This window comes from Prionailurus bengalensis, chromosome E1, assembly GCF_016509475.1.
Source record: "Prionailurus bengalensis isolate Pbe53 chromosome E1, Fcat_Pben_1.1_paternal_pri, whole genome shotgun sequence".
In the NCBI taxonomy this organism is placed as follows: domain Eukaryota; kingdom Metazoa; phylum Chordata; class Mammalia; order Carnivora; family Felidae; genus Prionailurus; species Prionailurus bengalensis.
Window position 1 is genome coordinate 764,229 of NC_057347.1, and position 13,665 is coordinate 777,893.

Consider the following 13,665-nt stretch of genomic DNA (forward strand, 5'->3'; position numbering starts at 1 on the left):
GCGAGAGCCTCGCGCAGCCCCCAGGGTCCCCACCGCGGCTCCTGGGGCTGCGGATCGGCACCCGATGGGGGGCCTGCCCAGCAGAGGCGGCCTGGGGCCCCACCCTGCTGGGTAGCAGCCTGGGAGCTGTAGGTGGTAAGTGCCCACCTGGGGTCACCGTGACCCTTTCCCCTCCCTGCTCCTTGCTTTGGGCTCACGGTAGGTAGCCTGTGGTGCCCTTCGAAAACCCAGGCCGGCTCAGCGAGGTGGGGGTCTCCGCAGTATCCTCCGCGGCCCGGGCCTCTGTTTCCCGCTCCCTGCAGGGGCTCCTGGGGGGGGACTGGCAGGAGGGCCCCCCGCCCCACCTCCTGTCCCCCACCCGCCCTCCTGAGGAGCCCTCGTGGCAGGTGCTATGGGAGCTCCCCTCAGTGGGAGGGGCAAGAAGCCGGTGGGACAGAGGGGGGCGTCTGGGGACCACTGCTTCCACCGGGAGGTCAACTTGTACTTGTGAAAAGTACAACACATAGCCAAAGCTATTAATCACTAATTGCCTCCGGAGTAACGTGATTAATGGGCATTTAAATGCTATATTTATGAGATTGCCCGCAGGTCTTCAAGAAGCGTATTTTTTCAAAGTAACTGGTTTGGCCAGCCGTGTCCTGTTGGGAGACGGGGATCCTAACCCCGCTCTGGCCCGAGCCTGGGAACGGGGGTGTGACGGCGGCCAGGCCAGCTTCCTCCGTGCGGCTCTCAGCTGCAGGCGGGGGTCCCTGCCCATCCTTGTTGGGCTCACGGGCCCTGTGGGTCCCTGGCTGCAGAGAGGAGATGCCCCTTGACGGTTCCCCGGGGGTCGGCGTGGCCGGAGTCAGGGGAAGGCCGTGCGAGTGCGTTTGCTCGGTGGTGCCCGATTGGCAGCTGGCTCTGTGACCAGGCAAGGAGAGGGGGCCGTGGCCTGCCGTGTGGCCGGGTCATGGCCGCATCTGTGCTCAGGGCCGTGGCTCTATACGTGGGCTGCTGCAGGTGCGGGCTGTGGTTGGGGCCAGGTTGCATTGTGGCTGGTCTCAGGCTCACTCTGGTCTCCTGGCATGGAGCTGCCTGGTCCCCCAGAAGCTGGACTCCTTCCGGGCCCTCCAGGATCTGGGCTCCGGGTACCCGGAGCCCCAGCAGACAGGCCCTCCCAGGGCTCCCCGCGTGTCCCCGAAACAGCTCAGCCCCATAAGCTCATCAGTGGCGCATACAGCAGTTTGGGACATGTTTCCATAGCAACCAACCCCCAGCCAGCATTGGTTTCCTTCGATGATGCTTTTTTTCTGGAAGCAGCTTCTCTGAGCCTCTCGGTCCCTCCCTAGTGTCCCCACAGCCCCGTGAGGTCTGCCCTGGATTGGTCTGCTTCCCAGACTCATCCTGACCCCAGGGGGGCCCTGAGGACAGGCCGGGGAGGGGGGGATGCTCCCCCGAGAGGCCCACCCCCGTGGTCTCCCCTGAAGTGGGCCGGGAGAAGCTGTGGGCCTGTGGGGGCCGCACCAGGTATCTGCCCCAGGGAACCCACAGCCCGGGGGCAGGCAGGCCTGGACCCAGGTGCTCGAATGGGCACAGGTGCGGGACCTCAGGGGAGGTCCTCCATGCGGAGGAGGCGGGGCCAGCCCGGGCCTGGGGGAGCACCGAGGAGGCGGGGCCAGCCCGGCAGCATGGGTGGGCATTAGCAGAGGGTGGGCCGGGGGGCCCTACGGGCACCGACGGGCAGGGACGGGCAGGAGCGAAGACGGCGTGGAGGGGAGGAGCGCAGTTTCCAGAGGCCCTGAGCTGCCGGAGCCCAGGCCGGCAGGTGGAGGGAGCACGTTCTGGCCCCGGGAGCTCAGAGGCTGGGGGGGCGGGGAGCCGCACCAGGGGAGGGGATGGGGACCCGCCTGCTCGGAGCAGTTCCCGTCGTGCCCCCTGTGCCAGTTTTAGGGCCTGAGGACAAGGGCCGCCCTCAGAGTTTCTGTGTGTGACTGTACCGGTGGAGGGCCAGGCCCCGTGCTCGGCCTCTCTCAGATATCCGTTCATTTAGGGGCGCCTGGGTGGCTCAGTGGGTTCAGTGTCCGACTCTTGATTTCCGCTCAGGTCCTGATCCCAGGGTCGTGAGTTCGAGCCTCGCGTTGGGCTCTGCACTGAGCGTGGAGCCTGCCTGGGATTCTCTCGCTCGCTCGCTCTCTCTGCCCCTCCCCTGCTCACACTCGCTCTAAAAAAATTTCATTCAGTTACTCCTCATGGCCACCCTCTGTAAGTCCTGTCCTTACCCCCATTTCACAGAGGAGGAAACTGTGAGGCACGGCGTGGTGTGGTAACACTTACTGAGAAGCCCAGCGGACAGGCGGCAGGGCTGGGGCTTGAACCAGCACCAAGGGGGAGGGTGAGCGGGACGGTGGCTCACATCACACGTGAGGCAGAAGGCCCGGCTCTGGGGCGGGGGGGCCCCCGCCAGACCCTGCGTCTCACACTGTCCTGCTCGTGGACCCCTGGGAGCCCAGGCGGGATCAGAGCAGCAGTGAGATGTGGCTCCGTGTTGCGAGGCTGGGTGTGAAGCTGTGTGAGCGTGTCTGTGCGAGCCACATGCAGGCTCCGCGCTCTGTGTGTCCCCAGGGTCCCCACCGCCCACAGGGAGTCTGGTGGCCTGATTGTTTCCGCAGCGTTGACGGGGTAGCGAGACCCACACTCTGGAGCCGTTCTCGCACACGTGTGGGTGTGCACGTGTGCATGTGTGTGCGTGGTTTGTGTGTGTAGGTGCACAAGCATATGTGTGTCTGTGTGTGTGATGGACACAGAATGGGGACAAGGGCCTACGTGAGCCACAGCAGAGCACTTTTCTCTCTCAACCCGTGTCCCCTGAGGCACGTGTTGTTGGGACGCAGCATGTGTCTCCTTGGCCTCAGGCCGGGCGGGGGAGGGCAGGTGCAGTGCCGGCCGCCCCACCCCAGCCTCTCGGGGGCACTTGAGGGTCCCTGGAGGTCTGGGACTTGGCAGGTGTTACCTGAACACCTGCGGAGTGTGGCTGTCACGGCAGACGCCTGGGTCCCCTCCTTGCTCCTTTGAGCCAGACTTCCCATTTTGGAGAAGGTTCTAGATCCAGCTTCTTGTAGAAGCGGCCTGATGGCTTTGACCCATGTCTTTCCTTCCTCCCAGCCTGCCCACCCTCTCTTTAAGGCTCAGCTGAGGCCCCCTCCCCGGGAAGGCCTCCAGGCTCTCCAGCCTGCAGGCCCTCTGCCTGGTGACTTGTGTCCACACCTGTGGGGCGCAGTGTTGACATTTAGTGCTGGGCCAGGCTGGCCTAGGGGGCTCCACTGGGTGCTGGGTCCCCAGGCTGCGTCCCAGGGGGAGGGACTGCTCTCTCCCTAACTGCTTCCTCCAGGCGCCGTCTGGCCCCCATCTGGCCCTAGAAGACGGGGCCAAGCCCGCGTCCCTGGCTTTACAGGGCTTTGCCCTCCGGCTGGGCTCCTGGGCGCAGGGCGGGGTCTCCTTCCGGTGGGCTCTTGCCCTCGGGCTGGGGAAGGGTTTTCCCTTTTCCCTCCAGTCCTGATATAGACCTTTAAGTCAGTGTGGTGGGGGAGAGGGGCCAGAGGAGAGCATGCGGGGTGTGCTGGGGGGCGTCTGTTGGGCCTTGGAGGAGCAGAGGGGTCTGTGGCCCTGGGGGGAGGGCGCCCCGGAAGCCCCCGTGCCCGTCTAACCCTCGGTCCGGCTCCTGAGGGGCTCAGCGTCCCCCGAGTGCCGGGATGCCGCGTGCGGCCGCGGGCCGTGTGCGCAGAGTCTCCCGACAGTGAGGTAGCGCCTACCCATCTCACAGATGACAAAGGTGAGGCCTGCCAGCTTCCCGCGCTTCTGCCGTGGACACGTAAGTGGTAGCGAGGAGCCCAGGTTTGTGCTGCTGCACGGCCACACGCTGGCCTTTCTGCGATGTTTTCACCCGCGGCTGCGAGCTGGCAGGCGTGCATGAGGGACACGGACGGGGAGGGGGTGATGTGGGAGCGCGTGTGAGTCTGTGTGTCTTCAGGACCGGCTCGGGGACGGGGAGGGGCTTTGGGAGGACGGCGCTCTCCAAGGAACGCAGGTGCACCTTCCGATGTCCACGTGGGCCTGGGGATACCCAGACGCTGACCCACAGACCCGGTGGGCAGGCCGGACGGGTCTGGCGTCTGGTCGGGCCTCGCCTCCATCACCTACCAGCTTTGTGACCTGGAGCGAACAGGTGCAGGACAGGGACGCACGGTGCCCTCTGGGGGCTGGTTAGGGTTCCTCTAGGTAAGCGGGGGACGCACGGTGTCCTCGGGGGGCTGGTTAGGGTTCCTCTAGGTACACGGGGGATGCACGGTGTCCTCGGGGGGCTGGTTAGGGTTCCTCTAGGTAAGTGGGGGACGCACGGTGTCCTCAGGGGGCTGGTTAGGGTTCCTCTAGGTACACGGGGGATGCACGGTGTCCTCGGGGGGCTGGTTAGGGTTCCTCTAGGTAAGTGGGGGATGCACGGTGTCCTCGGGGGGCTGGTTAGGGTTCCTCTAGGTACACGGGGGACGCACGGTGTCCTCGGGGGGCTGGTTAGGGTTCCTCTAGGTACACGGGGGACGCATGGTGTCCTCGGGGGGCTGGTTAGGGTTCCTCTAGGTAAGTGGGGGACGCACAGTGCCCTCTGGGGGGGTTAGGGTTCCTCCAGGTAAGCGGGGTGTCTGGCACATTCTATGACTCAGCACGTCACTTTATCCATTTGCCCAACATTTCTCGGAGCTCCCCTCCCCGGGACCCTGGGCTGGACACAGCACGCAGAGAGAGGCAGCGTGGGGACCAGCTCAAGGACACTTTACCCTCCAAGCTCTGGGGTCACTGAGCCCAGACGCTAACGGTGTGGCCCTCAGTGCACCTGATCTGTGGGCCCCACCCCATGCTTGGGAGACTCCCTGGTCCTCTCGGCATCGGGGTCCCCCTCTTCCCGAGTGTGTGGGTGATAGAGTCTGGGTCGGGAGCCCCCTGTCCACAGCGGGCAATGTCCCACCCGGCCTGGCCCCCTTCCCCCTTGCACCTGACTCCCCTCCATCTGGCTCCAGCCACGTGGCTTCTTCCCGCCCCTCAGACGTGCCCAGCTGGACGAATGTTCGCACGCATGCACTCTGTCCGTGTACCCCACACGTGTGTGTGTAGGAGCATGTGTGCATACACACATGCACACGCACTTGGTGTGTCTGGCCCTTTCTCACGATGGACACCCTGTCAGAAAGGCCTTCCTCTCACACCCCCCCAAGTCACCCGCCCATCACTGCCTCCCTTTGTCACATAGGACCTCGCTGACAGATCTGCTGGAGGAACAGGGGAAGGGCACACCCCCACGTGGAAGCCAGTCACGGCTGCTGCTTGGCGCTGCCCGCCTTCGTGGGTTCTCGTGTCTGCGTGCGTGGACAGCTGAGGCCCCACCCCACCCTTTCCAGACATTGTTTGCGGTGGCCCCTGCCTGAGAGGAGGGATTTGCAGGTGTCCAAGCAAACTTACCGTATGTTTCAAAAAATTTTTGAGAGAGAGAGAGAGACAGAGTGTGAGTGGAGGAGGGGCAGAGAGCTGGAGACACAGAATCCGAAGCAGGCTCCAGGCTCTGAGCTGTCCGCCCAGACCTTGCCACAAAATTGCTGTATTTAAAAACCAATGCATACATAAACGGTAAAAAAAAATTTTTTTTAAAAAGGGGCGCCTGGGTGGCTCAGTCGGTTAAGTGTCCCACTTCAACTCAGGTTCGTGATCTCGCAGCTCATGAGTTCAAGCCCCGCATCGCGCTCTGTGCTGACAGCTCAGAGCCTGGAGCTTGCTTCGGATTCTGCACCCCCCCCCCCCCACACCTCTGCCCCTTCCCTGATCATACTCTGTCTCTCTCTCTTTCTCTCTCTGAGAAATAAGTAAACATTAAAAAAAAAACCAACACTGCAGGGATGCATTTTGAAGGCAAGAATAAACCGTAAACAAGGTAAAATGTGCCTTTGAACAGAAATTCGGGTACCGACTTTGGCCACAGAGGAGAGTCAACCGGCAGGTGAGGGTCTATTCGAAAGGAGAGGCACACGAGAGTTCAATGTCCACAACTCCCTCCGTGCTGGCCTGTTCTTCAGGCCATGATGCCACCGTCAGCTGCTCGGGGAAGGGGGCAGAGGTAGGAGGCAGGGTCCTATTTTCTCCACGTCACTCTCTGCTGCGGAAATCATCTTTGTCAGTCGCCCGACCCAGCTCTGCGTCCCCCGCGCCCCCGCAGAAGGTGAGCTCCGTGCGGTCCCCACCCTCTCTGCCGCCTGCTCGCCGCGGTGTCCGCAGCACCCAGCGCGGTGCCTGTGGTCCGGGCAGCCCTGTCTGACACAGAGCCCCCTCTGTCTTGGCCCACCTGCAGCGGGGAGAACGGCTCTCCCAGCGGAGCCAGCCCAGCTTCCCCGCAGCCGGGCCCTCCTGCCGGGGCCCCCATGAAGCCCAGCCCGTCACCCACGTCGTCGGCGTGGCAGCAACCTAGGGTGATGGTGGCCCAAAGGGACGTAGTGGGGGTGGCGTGTGAGTGACAAAATCTGGAGGCTTTCTCTTTCCTCAGGCTGTAGAGCGTGTGTGTGTGTGTGTGTGTGTGTGTGTGTGTGTGTAGAGCTAGCAGAAACGTCCTTGCCTTTTTTCTTGGATGGAGTGTCTCCCAAACAGGTGCGAGGGCCACCATGTTGGGAACTTCTCCCAAACCTGAACCCTCGCTATTCAAGCTCAAGAACCAGGGAGACTCGGGTAAAGCTTCAGATGAGCCCATCACTACTTACACGCTTGCAGCCCATGTGCGCCCCCCCCCCCCAAACTCAGGGACCGAGTCTTGAGGCCAGTATGACTGTCCTGACCATCCAGGTGCTCGCTTCTTGGGAACAGGATGGATTTGGACCACAAGGGATGTTGGCATGTTAATATGGCGTGTGTGGTGGGTTTTAGACCTTTAGTATCTGTTGATGCAGAAACCATATAAAATTAATGTAAATTCAGCAGAAGTTTATATCGTCGTACTTTTGGTATCACCGAAATTTCCATATCCGTTTGATTTATACCTACATGCACTTCTTTTTGTGGTTTCACTATTTTTTTGGTGATATTGTAAGCGGCATTGTTTATTTAATTCCAAATTCTCATCCTTCGTTGATAATATAGAGAGTGCAGTTGACTTTTGTATATTGACCTTATATGCGGCGATCTTGCTATATTCAACTATTTGTTCTCATAGCGTGTTTTGGTTTGTGGATTTTGTAGAACTTTTTTATTTTTACAAGGTTTTAAAAAAATTTTTTGGATGTATATTTATTCTTGAGAGAGAGAGCACGGACAGGGGAGGGGCAGAGAGAGAGGGAGACACAGAATCCGAAGGAGGCTCCGGGCTCTGAGCTGTCAGCGCAGAGCCTGACGTGGGGCTCGAACCCACGAACCGCGAGATCATGACCTGAGCTGAAGTCGGACGCTTAACTGACTGAGCCCCCCGGGGGACCCCATAGAGCTTTTTTCTAAAAAAGATGTTTATTTTGAGAAAGTGAGCAGGGGAGGGGCAGAGAGTAAGGGAGAGAGAGAGGAGCTTGAACCCAAGAACCGTGAGATCTGAGCTGAAGCCAAGAGTCAAACACTTAACGGTCGGAGCCCCCAGGCGCCCCGAGCCTTTGTTTTCTGTGTAGACAATGAGGCCATCTGAGAACAGAGGCAGTTTTGTTTCTTGCCCCGTCTCGTCTCACGGCACCGGCTAGATATCCTCCACCTACGTCAGGGACACAGTCCCTCCCATCATTGGAAGTACTCAGTTTTGGTGCATCCCCTGCGGGAAATCCAGGGCGCGTGAGTGGGAGATTGCCAACCACTGTGCCACAACGCCCGCCTGGTGGGTAAGAATCGAAAGCTTCGAGGGTCCCCGTGGGGAGTGGGGGCCAGACCCAGCTTTACACCCGGAGGTGGCTTCCGGGCTTCAGAAAGGGCTTCTCGCCTGGCGCCCAGGCTGGGTGTGTATTTGGGAATTTGTGGGGGGTGGGGCAGGAGGGACAGGCAGGAAGCGGTGTCCCTGGGCCGGCAGTGCCGGCCTCACCCTTCAGGAACAGTTTATGTGCTGGGATCTGGGCCCCGGGCAGGGAACAGTGCCAGCATCCTGCAGGGGTGGGGCGGGGCGAGGAGAGCAGGGACTGGGCACAGGGGGCATGGGAGCCATGGCCGGGGAGAGCGCCCACCTCTCACTTGCTCATTGGCCCCAGCCGTGTGTCCCCGACGGGCGCCTCCAACATGAGTCAGAACTGAAAACGGTTAGTCTCCGTCAGGTTTCTCCCCTCGCACAGATGCGGAAACCGAGGCAGGGACATTGCTGCTACAGGAATGCGGGTCTCTCTGACACAAGACTTGTGTGCCTGGTGGCCAGGGCTGAAGCCCCGGGAAAGACGTACCCTGTGTGCCTGGTGGTTTTACTGTTTGCCACAGAATCCAAGATGCGATCAGTAGCTAGGATGTATTATTATTTTATAAACCCTGGAACTATGTGGGGGCTGGGGGCGCTGACCCCCCCCCCATAGTCAGGGGCTGGGGGCGCTGATCCCCCCACAGTAAAAGCTCTGCATATGACTGGGGCCCCTGGGTGGCTCAGTTAAGCCCCTGACTTCGGCTCAGGTCGTGATCTCACGGTTCATGAGTTCGAGCCCCACGTCAGGCTCTGTGCTGTCAGTGCAAAGCCTGCTTGGGATCCTCTGTCCCCCTCTCTCTCCGCCCCTTCCCTGCCGGTTCTGTCTCTCTCTCAAAATAAATAAAAACATTTTTTAAAAAACTTAAAAAATCTGCATGTGACTTTTGACCCCCCCAAACTTAACTACTGATAGCCTACTCTAGACCAGAGCATCGCCAGTAACAGAAACAGTCGATTAACATGTGTTCTGTGTGTGGTATGAGTTACATACTGTATAAGTGCAGTAAATTAAAGCTGGAGAAGAGAAAACGTTAAGAAACGTACATGAAGAGAAAGTATATTTACAGTGCTGGACTGTGTTTATTGAAAGAGGAAACCCCTGTGTGAGTGGGGGGTACGCTGTGAGCCACGACACAGGGTTAAGGATGAGGCACTCCATGGGGCGCCTGGGTGGCTCAGGAGGTTAAGCGTCCGACTCTGGCTCAGGTCATGATCTCACGGTTTGTGGGTTCGAGCCCCTCGTCGGGCTCTGTGCTGACAGCTTGGAGCCTGGAGCTGCTTTGGATTCTGTGTCTCCCTCTCTCTCTGCCCCTCCCCTGCTCGTGCTCTCTCTTTCCCAAAAATAAATAAACATTAAAAGAAATTTTTTAAAAGCGAGATGCACTCTGGTTTTGAAGATGTTGGAGTGCGTGAAACAACGCGCACCTTAGAACTGATAAGGTAGGATGGTTTATAAAATTAACAGTCCCGTGAAATTACGTGTTCCGTGTTAACACTGAGTCCTCCCGGCCTCCCCCCGTCAGGTTCTGCTCTGTGGGGATAGTGTCTGGCTGGCATTTGGGGCACGCCCTTCCCGCCACGGCGCTGCCTCCGCATGTGCGTGCGATGGCAGCTGATGTGGACACTGGCCGTGCCCCAGGCCCTGCGCTAACGGGCGCTGTGTTGAATTTGCCTGAGTTTTCCGACAGGCGGCGCTGTGTTGAATTTGCCTGAGTTTTCCGACAGGCGGCGCTGTGTTGAATTTGCCTGAGTTTTCCGACAGGCGGCGCTGTGTTGAATTTGCCTGAGTTTTCCGACAGGCGGCGCTGTGTTGAATTTGCCTGAGTTTTCCGACAGGCGGCGCTGTGTTGAATTTGCCTGAGTTTTCCGACAGGCTCCCACCCCCACCCTGCTATCTGAGGCACGGAGGGTGGGGGGCCCTCTGTCATCTCACGGCTTGACCCCTGGCCCCTTCCTCCCCCGACCCGAGCTCTTGACCAACACGCTGCGCGCATCCTCCTCAGACGCGGGAGCGTTTTTCAGGACGTGGGGCCCACGGCACACGCCGTCCCGGGACCCACCTGCCTCCCCCTCCTCTCCCAGCCACACCCAGCGGGCAGCCTTCCCCGCGCACACACACCAGGAGCGACTGCGTCCTTGCGGCCGCCGCGAAGAAGTCCCTTTATGGCCGTGTGTGCGCGCATCCCCCGTCCCTGCGCCCGGGCTCTGGGATTTCTTCCCAGGCCCCGGAGCTGCCGGAACGCGAGGGTTAACCGTGCACTCCTGACTGCTTCCTCGGGAAAATTACCGGGTCAGTTTTGTCCTGACGCTTTTCTGGTTTCAGTTTGGCAGTTAGATCTCAATCCCCTGGGCAATGCCCAGGGTTTCGTGTGCCTGGGGGACGGGGGAGGGGGGGGATGGGGAGGATGTGCTGGGCACCCGCTGGTCCACGGTGAGGACCCAGGTGCCTGTGGAGGTGGGGCGGGGGGTGTTCCGGGTCCGGGTGCGCCCTTCCCCTGACCGTCCCGGGGGCCCCTCGGCCCCCCTCCCCGCCCCTGGCTTCTGTGGACGTTAGTCATCATAATTACTGGGCCTGAGATGCAGACTCTGACTGTACGTCTCTTCTGATCCTTCGAGCTCCGGACTGATGGTGGTCGGTTCTTTAGAGGTGGGGAAACTGAGGCTGTGGTGTGGAATGACGGCCATGGAGGTTGCAAGCGGCAGGGACGGCGTGGGGCTGGGGCTCAGGCCGTGCGTCTGCGACGGAGGCCGAGGTCCTGGCCGGGACATGCTGCCCGCGTATGGGCTGACCCGCTCCTGCACCCTCCTGCCCTCCCTGGGCTGGGCCACCTGACCGGCCCCGGACAGAGATGCACGCGGGAGCACGTCGCCCCGTGCGAGGAAGTGCACGCGACCGGCGTGATTTTCTGGGGTCTTCTCCCCTGTTCCGCCGACCTTGACGTCCCGTTGGCAGAGGGTGGCGTTGTAAGGCGGTGGTGCCTCTGAGCGGCCACCGTGACCAGGGCCCCTTCCCGCCGGTGTGTGAGCGCGAGGTCCAGCGCTCACCCTGCACGTTGCGCCGTGTGTTCTGGCACACGTGGAGCACTGTCCGGACCGCTGCGGGGGAGGGAGGGGGGTGGGGAGTGGAGTGCTGTGCCCCCGCAGGGGGTGGGGGGAGGTGCGGAGCCCCCGCAGGGGGTGGGTGGGGGGTGGGGGAGGTGCTGAGCCCCCGCAGGGGGTGGGTGGGGGGTGGGGGAGGTGCTGAGCCCCCGCAGGGGGTGGGGGGAGGTGCTGAGCCCCCGTAGGGGTTGGGTGGGGAGGTGGGGGTGGGGTGCTGAGCACGGGGCAGTGGGGGGGTGGCGTTCGTGCAGCTTTACCGCTCAGCTGGGACTGGGTCTCAAGACTGGCTAACAGGTATGTTCTCTTCCACAGGTGGCCCTCCCCCGGGCGGCGGTGCCCCCTGGCACCTTCGAAACGTCCTCAGCGACTCAGTGGAAAGCTCGGACGATGAATTCTTTGATGCCAGAGGTGAGTGAACTCCATCTTCCGGCCACTGGCTGGGTGAGCTTTCTAGAAGCCTCACGAAGGGGATCTTTGTGGGGGTTAGCGTCTCTCCCTCTTGGACGCTGTGCCCCGCACTTCGCATGTGCCTGATTCTGAGTCCCCGAGGCAGGGGCACTGGCTGTGTCCTTGGTCCACCTCAGGGGCTGTGCCAGGCGCTCGCTGAGCTGTAGAGGCCTCTGGGCGTGGGCGCTGCCCTCCTGATGCTGGTGGTTTAGCGGGAGAGGCAAAACCCAGCAGTGACACCGAGGAAGTCACCCTCCCAAGGGGGTGATACCCCTGCGTAAGTCAGCAGGTGTTAGCAGGGAGTGGACACGGGTCCCTAACTTAGTGGGGTTGGTGGTGCCCTCTCCGTAGTCACGAGGGGAAGGAGCCTTCTGACGGAGGAGGCGGCCGGTGTGATGGCACTGAAGCAGGACGGTGGCCCTTCCGGGGACCCAGGGGCCCATGCACCAGGGGTCAGGGGCCTGGCACGAGGGGCAGAGGAGAGGCTGGGTGCCTGCCTGAGACCCTGAGCCAGGCACATAGGATCAGTCGCAGAGGGGATGTGGGGCAGTGAGCAGGACTGTTGGAGACCTCCCGTGGGTACCAGGGGGGCACGTCCAGCAGGTGCGAGGGTGGCACATCCAGCGGGCACGAGGGGGACACGTCCTGGGGGCACGAGGGGACTGTTGGGCGGCGTGTCAGAAGGCGGGATGGGGGCACGTCCAGCGGGCGCAAAGACGGCACGTCCAGCAGGCACGAGGGGGGCATGTCCAGGGGAGCGTGAGGGGGGCACGTCCAGGGGGCACGAGGGGGGCACGTCCAGGGGAGCGTGAGGGGGGCACGTCCAGAGGGCACGAGGGGGGCACGTCCAGGGGAGCGTGAGGGGGGCACGTCCAGAGGGCACGAGGGGGGCACGTCCAGGGGAGCGTGAGGGGGGCACGTCCAGGGGAGCGTGAGGGGGGCACGTCCAGGGGGCACGAGGGGGGCACGTCCAGGGGGCACGAGGGGGGCACGTCCAGGGGAGCGTGAGGGGGGCACGTCCAGAGGGCACAAGGGGGTCAGCGGGCAGCATATCCAGAGGGTGCGAGGGGGGGCACCTCCAGCGTGCGCGAGGGGGGCACGTCCAGGGGGCACGAGGGGGGCATGTCCAGGGGAGCGTGAGGGGGGCACATCCAGCGGGTACAAAGGGACATGTCCAGCGGGTATGAGGGGGGCACATCCAGAGGGCACGAGGGGGTCAGCGGGCAGCATATCCAGAGAGTGCAAGGGGGGGGCACCTCCAGCGTGCGCGAGGGGGGCACGTCCAGTGGGTACAAAGACGGCACGTCCAGGGGGCGCGAGGGGGGCATGTCCAAGTGCGAAGATGGCATGTCCAGCAGGCATGAGGGGGGCACATCCAGGGGGCGCGAGGGGGGCACGTCCTGTGAGTAAGGGGGGGGCGTGTCCAGCAGGTATGAGGGAGGCCGGTGGGCGGCACATCCAGGGGGCGCGAGGGAGTCACGTCCCGCGGGCGTGAGGGGGGCACGTCCAGGGGGCATGGGGGGGTTGGTGGGCGGCCGGTCCAGTGGGTACAAGGGGGCCAGCGGACAGCAGGGGCGTGGTCAAGGGGACGAAGAACAGGAAGCAGGGAGTGGGGACGGGCGCGCCAAAGCGGGTGCGCGTTTCCGGCTCTGGGCGAGAGCGCGCACGCAGGGCAGGTGTGGGCGCCAGAGGGCAGCGGACAGAAGGTCCCCACGGTCACGCTCGCCTGGCTGCCTCCCCCACCCAGGGGCCCCGGTCCTCACCTGGCCGGCTTGGCCCCACCGGGGAAGTCACCGTATCTGGGGGGCTGACGCACTCCCGGGACAGCCAGCTGTAAAATGCCTAGCGAGATGGGGTCTCGAAGCAGAAACAGACCGTGTGCTGGGAAGACATCTGGGCCTGCAGCAGGACACCGGGGACGTGGCCTCATGGTCTCAGCCACGCCATTGCCCTTCTCTGGGCCTTAGTATCCGGGTCAGCTGTGTGCCTCCGAAAGTGGGGAGTGCCCAGTTCAGGTGCCTTTCAGGGAGGCACAGGGCACAGCTGGGCAGACCCCAAGCCAACCGACACCCGGCCCATGTGGGACCCGTTTGCTGTCTCCCAGGGGTGTCTGGCCAGAGCGCTGCCGGGACTGCTTCTCCATAGCAACTAGCGCACAATGTGACAGCAGTGACGTCAATATTTTGATGCTTAGAACG

The 13,665-nt window shown here is 62.3% G+C and overlaps 1 protein-coding gene across 2 annotated transcripts in view; it reads left to right on the plus strand.

Annotated features, from left to right (window-relative positions):
- Positions 1-13,665, plus strand: part of PITPNM3 (PITPNM family member 3) — a 73,197-nt gene that overhangs the window by 6,200 nt on the left and 53,332 nt on the right. For both annotated transcript variants that reach the window (XM_043582741.1, XM_043582742.1), the window contains exon 2: positions 11,333-11,428. In XM_043582741.1, coding sequence (XP_043438676.1) covers positions 11,333-11,428 — 96 coding nt within the window. The remainder of the gene's footprint in view (positions 1-11,332; positions 11,429-13,665) is intronic.